General features: G+C 46.8%; 1 protein-coding gene across 1 annotated transcript in view; it reads right to left on the reverse strand.

Moving 5' to 3' along the window:
* Nucleotides 1-2,465: 2,465 nt before the first annotated feature.
* rgs9b (regulator of G protein signaling 9b) overlaps nucleotides 2,466-12,485 on the reverse strand; it is a 98,507-nt gene continuing 88,487 nt past the window's right edge. The window contains exons 18-19 of the mRNA XM_038776864.1: nucleotides 6,118-6,617; nucleotides 2,466-3,716 (exon numbers count right to left, since the gene is read on the reverse strand). Coding sequence (XP_038632792.1) covers nucleotides 3,560-3,716; nucleotides 6,118-6,617 — 657 coding nt within the window. The 3' untranslated portion in view covers nucleotides 2,466-3,559. The remainder of the gene's footprint in view (nucleotides 3,717-6,117; nucleotides 6,618-12,485) is intronic.

Here is a 12,485-nt window from a genome sequence, read left to right on the forward strand (position 1 = left end):
GCAGTGCCACCTGGGCACCCTGACAGTCCCACCCTGGCAGTCCCACCCTGGCAGTGCCACCTGGGCACCCTGACAGTCCCACCCTGACAGTCCCACCCTGACAGTCCCACCCTGGCAGTGCCACTGTGCCAGATTGTCAGTGTCAAGTTTTGCAGATGGTAGGGGGAGTGCCAGGGTAACATATACTGCAGTACTGAGGGGGTGCTGCACTGCCAGAGGTGCCATCTTTCAGTTACATTTATAATTAGTACCCAATTATTTATTTATTTTCAAATTAAGGGGCAATTTAGCACGGCCAATCCACCTAGCCTGCAAATCTTTGGGTTGTGGGGGTGAAACCCACGCAGACACGGGGAGAATGTGAATCCCGCCCCCGCCATATTCTCCGGCCCACCAAAAATCCCCCCGACGTGAATCGCCCATTTTAGACCCATCCCGCCGGCATAAATTAAGGTAGGTACTTACCGGCGGGACATGGCTCTGCGGGGGCGGCCTCCGGGGTCCTCGGGTAGGTGCGGGGGGGTGGATCTGGCCCTGGGGTAGGGGGGGGGGATCGGAGCCCACCTATCCAGGGGCGGGCCTGTGCCGTGGGGGCACTCTATTCCTCCACGTTGGCTGCTGTGGACCTTTGCGATGGCCGACGTGGAGATGAACCCCCCCCCTGCGGATGCACTGAGATGACGTCAGCATACGCTGGCGCTCCCACGCATTTCGCTGGCCGGCCGGAGGCCCTTCGCGCTGGTTGGCGTAAGTCCCTTTCACGCCTGCCGGTGTGGCGCAAACCATTCCGGCGCCGAGCTAGCCCCTGAAGGTGCGGAGGATTCCCGACGCCGGAGTGGTTCACGCCACTTCTTGGCGCCGGAGTTGCCTGCCCCGCCGGTTTCCGAAGAATCCCGCCCACGGTCTTGTAAAACATTCTTTCACATGAAACATTTCTCAAACCCGGCGACACAGGCCCAAGCCTTCCAATCAGAATCCCAGCCCCTATTTCCAGCCCTGATCAGACAAAGAAATACCCTCTTCCTTCCTCCCATTTTCCTGGGCAATCCTCAGTTGAAGGATTCTTCCAAAGTGATTCAGCTCAGGAAACCTCGGAGACCTCGGCAAAGGGTCAGGCCCCCTTTTTTGCTTCACTAGTTGCCGCCTTCGGCTGAGTAAAAGGTTTAAATGTCCCAAAGCCTATTTGAAAAGTGACAGAAAGAAGGTAAGTGGGTGAAGGGGAAGGGTGGGTCATGCAGTAAAGGGGTATGGTGGTAGGGTGAGGAAGGGGGAAGGGTGGGTGAGGTAAGTGGGTGAGGGGGTAGGGAATGTGAAGAAGATGGTTGGATGGGTAAAGTAAGTGGGTATGATGGTAGGGTGGGTGACGTTAGTGGGTAAGGTGGGTCAGATCTAGGAGTGGGCCAGTCAGTCAAAGGTTTTCAGCCGCTTGTGTACCTTTATTTTTACAAGGGTGGCTGGGGTAAGGGGGTACGCTGGATAAGGGCATACGCTGGCAGCTGGATAAGGTGGTGAGGGTCAGGTAAGGCCAGGGGGAGTCAGGGTTTCAGGGGAGGAGGCAGATGGTGAGGTCACGTCAAATCGAGTCAGCGGTTGGGGGAGTCGGGGAGTCGAGGGGTGGGGGGAGTCGATTGTTGACGTCGGGTCAGGGGGGAGTTGGGGTATTCCAGGGGTTAGTTATGGGATTGGAGCTACCTGGGGGTTGAGGTGAGAGTTGTAAGGGATGGGACTCAGTTGTATTGTTACCCACGAGTTCGATTCTGTCCCGGTTTCCTGGATAACTATTCAGGTAAGCAAGTCAGATAAGGAGGATTCCTTTTCCTCAGAACTCATTGAACCTGTGGGATTCTTTAGCGCAGATGGTTGTCGAGACTGGGTCATTCAGTATGTTCAAGGCTGTGATGGATAGATTTTTAATCAGTAAGGAAATCAAGGGTTATGGGGTTAGGCGGGAAAGTGGAGTTGAAGATTATTAGATCAGTCATGTTCTGAATGATGGAGCAGACCTGATGGGCTGAATGGCCTATTTCTCCTACGTCTTATGATCTTATATGAAGTCTTTAACTCAAGACTGGAAACTTTTTTGGAGGGTCCCGAGAAGCAGGGGAAGTACAAACTTACAATTTTCACAGAGTCAGAGCACTGGGACTTGGGGTGCAATCATCGCACATCTCCGGGTGGGGGGCAGGGGGTTGGTGAGGGGTGGGGGGGGGGGGGGGGGGGGGGAGGGGGATGGTACCTCCGGTTTCTGACTATCTAGTCCATTAAAACATGACTTTTCTGCATCTACTTTGGGCTTTCTCGAAAGGGTTAAAGAGGTGGGCAGGGCAGAATATTTAAGGGTTTCACTGATTAGCATTCAATGAAATATGTCAAAAAACATCAGACCCACGTCAAGATAACAAATTACACTTGACAAATACTTGAATGTGCACGTTTTAATTTAACACCAGAATACCTCAGCAGCAAGGACATTTAGCAGCAACTGGAACCAACAATCTCACTGGATTTACAAATGAAAAGGTTATAAAGGTTGCTAAAAACAACAAACAAACATTTCTGTTCAGGCACTTGTACAATAGAATTACAACATCAAAAAAACAATAGGAAACAAAAAGCAGAGTTTCCATTCTATACCTGATCCATGATATATGGAACAACTGATGCCCAGAAGCATCATTCAGATAACAATGGGATACCGAGTTGTGATTATAAACCATAATCCTGTCAACATGATGTCATAAATATCTTGAGTACTTCATCACAGCTAATTGTCATCCACCAGAATCAATACCACATCACTCTATGGTTGGAGGACTTCACAAGTGGAGTTCCATTGACGGGATGGGCCGAAGGGCCTTGTCTGTGCTGTAGATCTGTACACTTTTACTGGCCACAAAGGTCAGCAGGGCAACTTTGCACAACTTTGCTTCTGAAATTCACTGAAGATTCTTAATGTACGTTACACCATCTGGAAGACTCAGTGCTGTTGATTGTGTTAACTAGTCAACATACACCACTGGTCACGGCTAGGAATACAGAGAGCGTTGGGACATTGGTGGTCGTAACGGTTGCTATATAAATGCAAATGTTTCCTTTTTTTATGAAAGTAGAAATGTACACAATAGTAACACATACAACTTGAAAAATTCTGGGTCCTGACAAGATCACGGCGCCAAGCAATGTAGAAGTACTTCCTTCTTAACTAAGACTAAAATCTTACTGTTCCATTTACAGTCTGAAAAGGAATGGTCTTTAAAAAAGCAAGGGCTCAGGACTGTCTTTCCAACAGATGTGTACCTTATTTATTCTGATTATATATAATCAATCTCAATGGAAAATAAACAGAAGTTAAACCATTTTTACTGCATTGCAAACGCAAGTCTGCAGTTACAATAATCATCCCTTTGCTCATTGTTATTCCAAAGGTTTACTTATTTGGACCTTTCAGGTTGGTGTGGCAAATATTTCCTGAGAGGAATCATGGGCACATGAATTTGGAATTAAGGCAGTGCAAATACTTGGGTATCCCGTGGTCCATTGTTCTTAAGTTGATTTCCCATCAGCCTGCTTTACTTTCCTCCGCCTTACTTTCCCAAGGACAAATCACCTCCTTCGCAGAGTGATTGTGGGGGCAGTGACAATCTTCACCCTCATCCTCGGAATCGATGGGGTAAATTTTGCTTTCGGATGGGATGTCCACTTTGATTTGGAAAAAGCTGAGGGAACAGAATGAAACACAACAAATGGTTCCAAAAACATTCGAAATGCTTTGAGGATCACACCGGATAAAAGCAAATTACTGCGGATGCTGGAATCTGAAACGAAAGAGAAAATGCTGGAAAACCTCAGCAGGTCTGGCAGCATCTGCAGGGAGAGAAAAGAGCAAACGTTTCCAGTCCAATGACTCTTTGTCAAAGGTCTTCCATGCTTAACATTCCAGGCCCAAAACACTCATTCCAGGTTAAGCAGCGTTTCACTTGCACCTCTTTCAATCTGGTCTATTGCATTCGCTGCTCCCAATGTGGTCTCCTCTATATCGGAGAGACCAAACACAGACTGGGTGATCGCTTTGCTGAGCATCTTCGGTCTGTGCGCATTCAGGACCCTGGCCTTCCTGTTGCTTGCCATTTTAACAAAAGACCCTGCTCCCATGCCCCCATGTCTGAGCTTGGCCTGCTGCAGTGTTCCAGTGAAGCTCAACGCAAACTGGAGGAACAACATCTCATCTTCCGGTTAGGCACGCTACAGCCTTCCGGCCTGATCATCGAATTCAACAACTTCAGATGATCAGCTCTACCCATTTGTTTTCATCCCATTTCATTTTAACTGTCTTTTACCATTTATTTCTTTCTTCTCTTTCTTAATATATATTAACCCCCCCCCCCCAATCTTATCCACCTTTCCTTACCCCTTCTCCCCTTTGCTTCCCCCTTCCTCTCCCCCCATATCTACATCAGTCACAGTTTCACCTCTGATGTTAGTTTCTCTGCTGTTTGATCTTTTGTTCTCTCTGGGAACTGCCATTAGCACTCTCCCAGCGCCGGCCCTAGGGTTGCTGGCGCCCCGGGCAAGCTGAACTTCAGCGCCCTTCGGGGGGGGGGGGGGGGCGGGGGGCGGAGCCGGGGGGTGGGGGGGGGGGGGGGGGGGCGAGGGGGGGGGTGGGGCCGAGGGGCGGGGCCGAGGGGCGGGGCCGAGGGGCGGGCGGGGGCGGATGGAGGGGGGGGCCGCCCTGGGGGAGGGCGGCCACCGCGCATGCGCTGGTTGACACCGGCACAACTGCGCATGCGCGGGACCCGAGTCTTTGGCGCCCCCTAGCACATGGCGCCCCGGGCGACTGCCCGAGTTGCCGGTACCTTGGGCCGGCCCTGCTCTTTCCCCTTGGTTTCTGTGGCCATTAGCACCCGGTTTCCCTGGGTTTCTGTGGCTATGACTCATCTTTCATTCTCACTCACAGTATAAATATTTCCCACTTTGTCTGTTAGCTTTGACAAAGAGTCATCGGACTCGAAACGTTAGCTCTTTTCTCTCCCTACAGATGCTGTCAGACCTGCTGAGATTTTCCAGCATTTTCTCTTTCCTTTAAGGATCACAGTTGCTCTGGGCTTTTTCATTTGCTGATTGCCCTCGGTTCATATTTTTTTTGTCCTTTTCTTTTCTGAAGGTGCTACTTCTCGCTGGGATACAGCTCCGTGAATACCAACCCTCTCCAATACCTGAGCCAAGTGGTGATCACTCATATTTGAGTCAGGTCTGGTCAGTGGGTATTGGTACAGTGTCAATGTGGCCCGTTCCTGTCCAACTTCATTCCTTACTGGCCCGGAACCAATGATTTAGAACATAAAACATACAGTGCAGAAGGAGGCCATTCGACCCATCGAGTCTGCACCGACCCATGTAAGCCCTTACTTCCAACCTATCCCCATAATCCAATAACCCCTCCTAACCTTTTTGGTCACTAGGGGCAATTTATCTTGGCCAATCCACCTAACCTACACGTCTTTGGATGAACTGTGGGAGGAAACCCGGAGCACCCGGAGGAAACCCACGCAGACGTGGGGAGAACATGCAGAATCCGCACAGATAGTGACCCAGCGGAGTATCGAACCTGGGACCCTGGCGCTGTGAAGCCACAGTGCTAGCCACTTGTGCTACCATGCTGCTCACTGTAATGCCCCTATCACTGATTCCATCTCCACATGCAAAAACTATTATCACTGAGTGTACCAGAGGTAAACGCTGAGACCTTTCCGAATTGGTTTGCTTGACTTAATATGTTATCAGGCATTGCATTTAATCATCTGGAATGGCTTAAGTTGTTCTGGATGCAGATGTGCTCTTCACTGAAAGGATAGTAGGACTGTTGAACTCTCTTCCCTAATCATATTGTGAGAACTGGTTCATCTGAAACTGTCAAGACTCAGGTCAGTAGGTTTTTGTTTGTATGAGTATCAAGACATATGGAACAAATACAAAGAAATGGAATTGAGGTATAGGTCAGCCTTGATTTAATTAAATCGAGGAATGTTCGAGAAGCTGACTGGCCTGAAACTCTACAATGCGTTAATTGAAATCTAGAAATAAATCAAAAAACAGTGGAAGATAAGTGAAACTGCTTACTTGGACACCCTTCTTGGCTTCTGCTGCGGCTGTTTCTCTTCAGCGTTTAGGGGTTGGATCTTTCGATTGTTCAACGAGATGCACTTGGGTGACAAAGTTGCAAAGACGGGAGAATTTGTACAGCCCCGTTTCAAAAACTTGCTGAAGGACAGAGCCATTTTGGATTTCTGAGAAGGTTTGGTTTCCACAGACACTGGTGTCTGGTGGCTGTTGCTCGTTTCAGACCCAGTAGACAACTCGGTGCTTTCAGCAACGGAGGAAAATTGATTAGAAATGGAAGGATTTTGCTCCCATTTTCTTTCTGTTGCTGGGGTGCTGTCTATCGCTACGCTGATGGGTGAGGGGCAGATGGCACTGTTTGGCAGTGGAATATATCTGGGAGAGAAAAAGGGCATATCACCGTTGCTGGGGTTGGATAAGGATGGGCTTGGGGGACAAGGTGGGATACATAAGCCTGTGTACACGGTCAGGTGAGGAACAGGTGCAGTAAACCTGCATATCTATTAAAAAAAAGAAAAAAGGTTCAGAACATAAGACCACAACAAAAAGGTGAAGGAGCAAACCGCCTGACCTCCTTCAGACTGCTAGCTATTCAGTAAGATCAGGGCAAAATCTACCGATCTCGGTCTTGCACAACTCAACAACTGAGCGACCATAGGCCTCATGGGTGGTGAATTCCAGTGTCATTTTCTGGTTACTGTCTGCACAACTCTTTCAACACAAAGAAACAGACATTATAGAATCCTGCCAGGTACAAGGATCACATTGCAACGATTGAGAAGAGGTTTTAGCAACATTGCAATGAATCACACGATCAGTAGCTTCCATGTGTACATCAAGAAAATTAAATAAGAAATGCCATATTTTCCTGATAGTGATGACATTGTGAGAATAGATTCTCTTTCATGTGGTGGGGGTCTTCGCTAATTTTTTTTAAAAAATAATTTTTATTCAAATGTTCACATTTTCACAAAAAAGAAAACAGTAACAGAAAAATCTAAGAACAAAAAGAACAAATCCCCCCATATATACAAAAGAGAAACAATAAATAAACGCCCGTCGTTGGCAAAGATTCAACCCAAACCTAAAACAAAACAAAGAGACCCCCCCCCCCCCCCCCTCTGGGTTGCTACGCTAATTATTTTTAAATGCTGGTCTTGGTGCGGTGTTGTTCCTGGTCTACACCAAAGAGCTTTTCAGGACATGTTGCCATGACTACAGATTATGAAGTTGTGTATCCTTCATTACCAATATATCAGATTGGAAAATATCCACTCAGTCTGTCATTCTCCTGTCATATCTGTAGTGGGAGGCCATTGGATTCTACATCGGAAGTCAGGAACACTGACCCCAGCATTGTGTTCAAGTTTGCAGAAGGCTTTGTAGTGTCTGCCCAGAGAAGGCCATTGTCCTAAGTGTGGACGTTGAGTGCTCCTGCCACCATTATTGCCTCATTGAGTCTTTGCTGTATCCTATAAGCCCTGTCAAAGCAGCTGTATTCTTGCATGACAGAAGCATAGAACAGTAACAACACAGGAGGTCCCGTGGGAGGGTGAGGTGTCATCTGATGTCTGACTCTGGAGTTTTTGTTCTTTTGTTGCAAATTGCATGTTTTTTTTTATTTCCACTAACGTTTTACTTTCTTTTTCTTCACCAGTTTTAAAGATTGTTTTTGGACACTATGCAAAAGTAGAAAATCCCCTAGCATACATTGTGGGCTCTATTTTACTTTATAGGGGTTAGAATAACACAATTTCTGGAAGATTCTCACCTTCCTAACAAATGTAAATTACAGAGACGTCAGCACACGACATGGTGACTAACTGGATACAACCACAAACTGACTTTCCATCATAACTGGTCAAAATGTTGGAACTCCCTCCCTAACAGCACGGTGGGTATACCCGCACCTCAGGGACTGTAGCGGTTCAAGAAGGCAGCTCACCACCACCTTCTCAAGGGGCAATTGGGGATGGGCAACAAATGCTGGCCTAGCCAGGGACACCCACATCCCATGAATTAATTTTTAATAAAATTTACCGGGTTCTCACTTCTGGAAGGGCGTTGGAGCAAGGCCGTTACCGGAATTCTCTGTCCGTTCACACCGGCAGGGTACCCCGGTCCTCGCTGCAGTGAATGGAGTTTTGGCTGAGTGTCCTGAGCTCGTTGGCAGAGGAGGCGGGGCGAACTCGGGTCGGAGAATCTGGCCAGGTGCCATGTCTATCTTCTCAACAGCCCATTAGTGAGCAGCTATGTCTTGTTCCTGGCATCGGGGTGCCAGCTTCTCGAGGGTGCAGGAAACTCATGGAAGGGGAAGAGTGGGGGGCGCGGCAGAGTGTGCTGTGTAGAGAAAATCAGGAAAAATTGATCAAAATACACGGTAAGGGAAGAGATGCGCATGGGAGAAAATGAAGAAATAGCAAATTGGACGGAGTGGAGAAACACTGAAAGATCTCCGGCAGGGTGGGCAAGGACGATGGTTCGCAAAGTAGCGGAATTACTTTATCAAAAGTCAGCAGCAGGAACTGTCTAATCATACAAGTTCCTCAGACCATAATAAATAACAAGGGGGGGGGGGGGGGGGTGACAACTAGCACAGTGGTTAGCACTGGGAATACGGCACTAAGGACCCAGGTTCAATCCCGGCCCCAGGTCACTGTCCGTGTGGAGTTTGCACATTCTCCCTGTGTCTGCGTGGTTTCACCCCCACAACCCAAAGATGTGTAGGTTAGGTGGATTGGCCACGATAAATTGCCCCTTAATTGGAAAAAATTATTAATTGGGTACTCTAAATTTATATTTAAAAATAAATAAATAAATAAATAACAAGGAACAATCTAGAGAGGGAGCTTGATTATTTTAGCACAAAATAAAGCTGAGCTGAACACAAAGACATGGACTTCACTGGACCCAATACAAAAGGGCAAGTGTTGGAGGATGTGCTTTGGGTAAAAGATTGATGTTTTAGAGTTATAAATAAAGATGCAAAAAGGCATAAGATGGTGTTCAACAATGATGGTGGCATTGGGTGCATGGGAAGAAGCTCTGAACATGTGAAAGACACAATGAAAACAAGGAAACGGATTTGGAGTTTTACACCAACACAGAAATGTCAAATCCAGGGTTTGGAACAAGATGAGAACATCAATCAGACTCAACAGAAAACACACAAAGCAGATGTGTAATGATAAGCATGGCTTTATTTTTATTAAATGAACATGAAACAGAACCTTCAGCCACAACATGTCATTTTGCAAATCCACTGTTCACAGGAGCTCCAGTCTGTGGAATTCCAGCGTTAAAATACAGAGTTATGGGAGACATGCTACAAAAACTAATGGCATAACAATCTCAAGTTGTGCAAGGACAGAACTGGGTTAGATGTTGGGGGTATTTTCAGGCCCAGAGTGCTCTGCTGGACTGGCTGTGATCACTGAAGGAGGTTGTTTTACCGCACCATCTACTTGGCAGGTCTCCCCGCTTTATCCACCAACTCCCCACCCGCCATGTAGGGATTTCCTCCCTCCACCGGTGTGATGTCACATGGAGGGGTTGACGACAGGTTTTGTAACACAGGAACCGGGTGAATGGTCCCCGCTGTGGGTGCACGGCTAAGTGCAGCCCACAGGCAGTACCCTGGCAGTGCCTCAGTGGGTAGTGCGGGGGGGGGGGGGGGGGGCTTTCAATGGGGAAGTCCATGGGGGGGGATTCCGGGGGGGGGGGGGGGAGGATGGTTCCCATGTCCAAGTGGGGAGCAGGAGGTTCCCCTGCCTGTGAGAGGGAGGCAGGAGTGAGGGAGTTCACGTGTCCATGGGGGGGGGGCAGAGGGTTCCTCCATCCATGGAGGGGGGGTTTTCTGTATCTGAGTTGGGGGGGGGGGGAATTCTTGTTTTTATTTATATTAGATCTGGGCACCCTTTAAAAATGGCGCAACAATCTCTCGAAGGCCGAGGTTGCTTCACTAAGTTCCTAAAACTCTGTCAGGAGCAGCCGGCAGCGGAGGGTCACTGGCCCTTCAGTTACTAGTTGTCCAAACCCTTCTTTCTCCTCCTTGCTTTATCATGGCCACTTATGGCTTATGGGAAACCTGCTGCTGGGTTTGGCCAATGTTGAAATTGGGAATTGTATGGGAGCAACTCAAGTGGTAAATTGTCCTCCAATCTGGCAGTATAGACTCTGCTGCACTCCCACAGTGACACAATTCTAATTCATGTGTTCGTATCTGTGACCGGGAACGTAGTGGTGTGTGGATCCATTATGAGCACAAAGCTGCTTCTCCCCACTCTGACACACTCGTCTAGTCTAATACTCCAGCACATCATTCGCTGCAGCCGATACACATATTACAAATGAGGATTAACGACATTAAAACTATCGGAATCATAACTTCAGAGCTCATTACAACTAAAATATGTTACTTGTGCTCTGCATATTGTGTAAATTTAAACCTACTTCAAAACAGTAACACATCTTACAGTTGTGAGGACACAGATAAACTACTTGAGCTTGTTTCTACTAGATCGTTAATTGAACCGGTGCATTAATACATTGGAACACACCCTCATACTATCTGATGTTAAGCCTTGTGCTAGATGTATGTTGCCTTGTATAGAGTTCAATCTTAAGTATTGTATATAGCTGTATGTTATCCTATTTATATTTACACCTGTATGTTATCCTATTTATATGGTCTCCTGCTACTGTGTTTTTTCTTAGATGCAAATCATTCCTATAACACACTTTCTCCTGTGATCTGTATTTTTGGTCTGCAAATACAACCCTATTGTTTGATTTGATTTGATTTATTTTGCTGAATCACGGTGAGGCAATGTCGTGGAGAACTGAACTTTCAAAGATCATACACTCTCCATGGGGAAATGCCCGAGATGATAAAACTCATTGTAATTCTTCCTAGACCCCACCTCCCTCCCACACATAGGAATAGGAGCAGACCATTCAGCCCCTCGAGTCTGTCCTGCCATTCAATCAGATCATGGCTGATCTTTGACCTAACTCCATATACCTGCCTGTGGCCACATCTCTCAATATTTTTGCTTAACAATAATCTATCTCAGATTTCCAGTTGCTGTTTGTGAGAGAGTTCCAAATCTCTACCACCCTTTGAGTGAAGAAGTTCTTCCCAACATCTCTCCTGAACAGTCTGGCCCTAATTTTTAGACGATGCACCCAAGTTTTCGAATCTCCAACCCGTGGAAATAGTTTATCTTTATCTACCCTGTCTTTCCCTGTTAATTTCATGAATACTTTGATCAGATCACCCCTTAGCCTTCTAAATTCTAGTGAAAACAGATCTAATTTGAATAATTTCTCCTCGAATCTCAACCCCTGTAATCCAGGTATCATTTTTGTTCAGATAATTGAGTGACAAATGGGGAGGCAAATAGTGCCGTGGTATCGTCACTGGACTAGCAATCCAGATACCCAGGGTAAGGCTCTGGGAATCCGGGTTCAAATCCGCGCCCACCTCGAAACTTGATATCTGGAAGTCTAATGGTGATCATGAAATCAATGGTGACTCTTGTAAAAACCCATCTGGTTCACTAATGTCCTTATACCTGAAAATAAGACTACTGTAACCTGTGTTGTTTCAGCTTGTTGACTCCTTATTTCCTATTGCGCTTTCACCTTTAGTGACTCAAATGAACCATCAGCAGCATCTACTGACGTTAACCTGTTAATTTTGATCTGTTGGGCTCATTAACATCTCCCAGCCACCAGCCTGAAGATGGTATCAGAAATCACGGTTTGCGCTAAAAAACATTCAGAACTTCAACAGAAATTGACCAAAATTATTCAAATAGGGGTGATTGACCATTCTTTGCACCTAATTTTCAGAAAGCAGACATTTATCCTGACAGCAGCATTGGGAAATTTCATAAATAGTACTGTGTGCAGTTCTGGTCGCCTCATTTTAGGTATGTGGAAGCTTTGGAAAAGGTGCAAAGGAGATTTACCAGGATGTTGCCTGGAATGGAGAGTAGGTCTTACGAGGAAAGGTTGAGGGTGCTAGGCCTTTTCTCATTAGAACGGAGAAGGATGAGGGGCGACTTGATAGAGGTTTATAAGATGATCAGGGGAATAGATAAGAATAGACAGTCGGAGACCTTTTCCCCGGGTGGAACAAACCATTACAAGAGGATATAAATTTAAGGTGAATGGTGGAAGATATAGGGGGGATGTCAGAGGTAGGTTCTTTACCCAGAGAGTAGTTGGGGTATGGAATGCACTGCCTGTGGAAGTAGTTGAGTTGGAAACATTAGGGACCATCAAGCGGCTATTGGATAGGTGCATGGATTACGGTAGAATGATGGGGTGTAGATTAATTTGTTCTTAATCTAGGACAAAAG

This window comes from Scyliorhinus canicula, chromosome 18 (genome assembly GCF_902713615.1).
Source record: "Scyliorhinus canicula chromosome 18, sScyCan1.1, whole genome shotgun sequence".
NCBI lineage: Eukaryota > Metazoa > Chordata > Chondrichthyes > Carcharhiniformes > Scyliorhinidae > Scyliorhinus > Scyliorhinus canicula.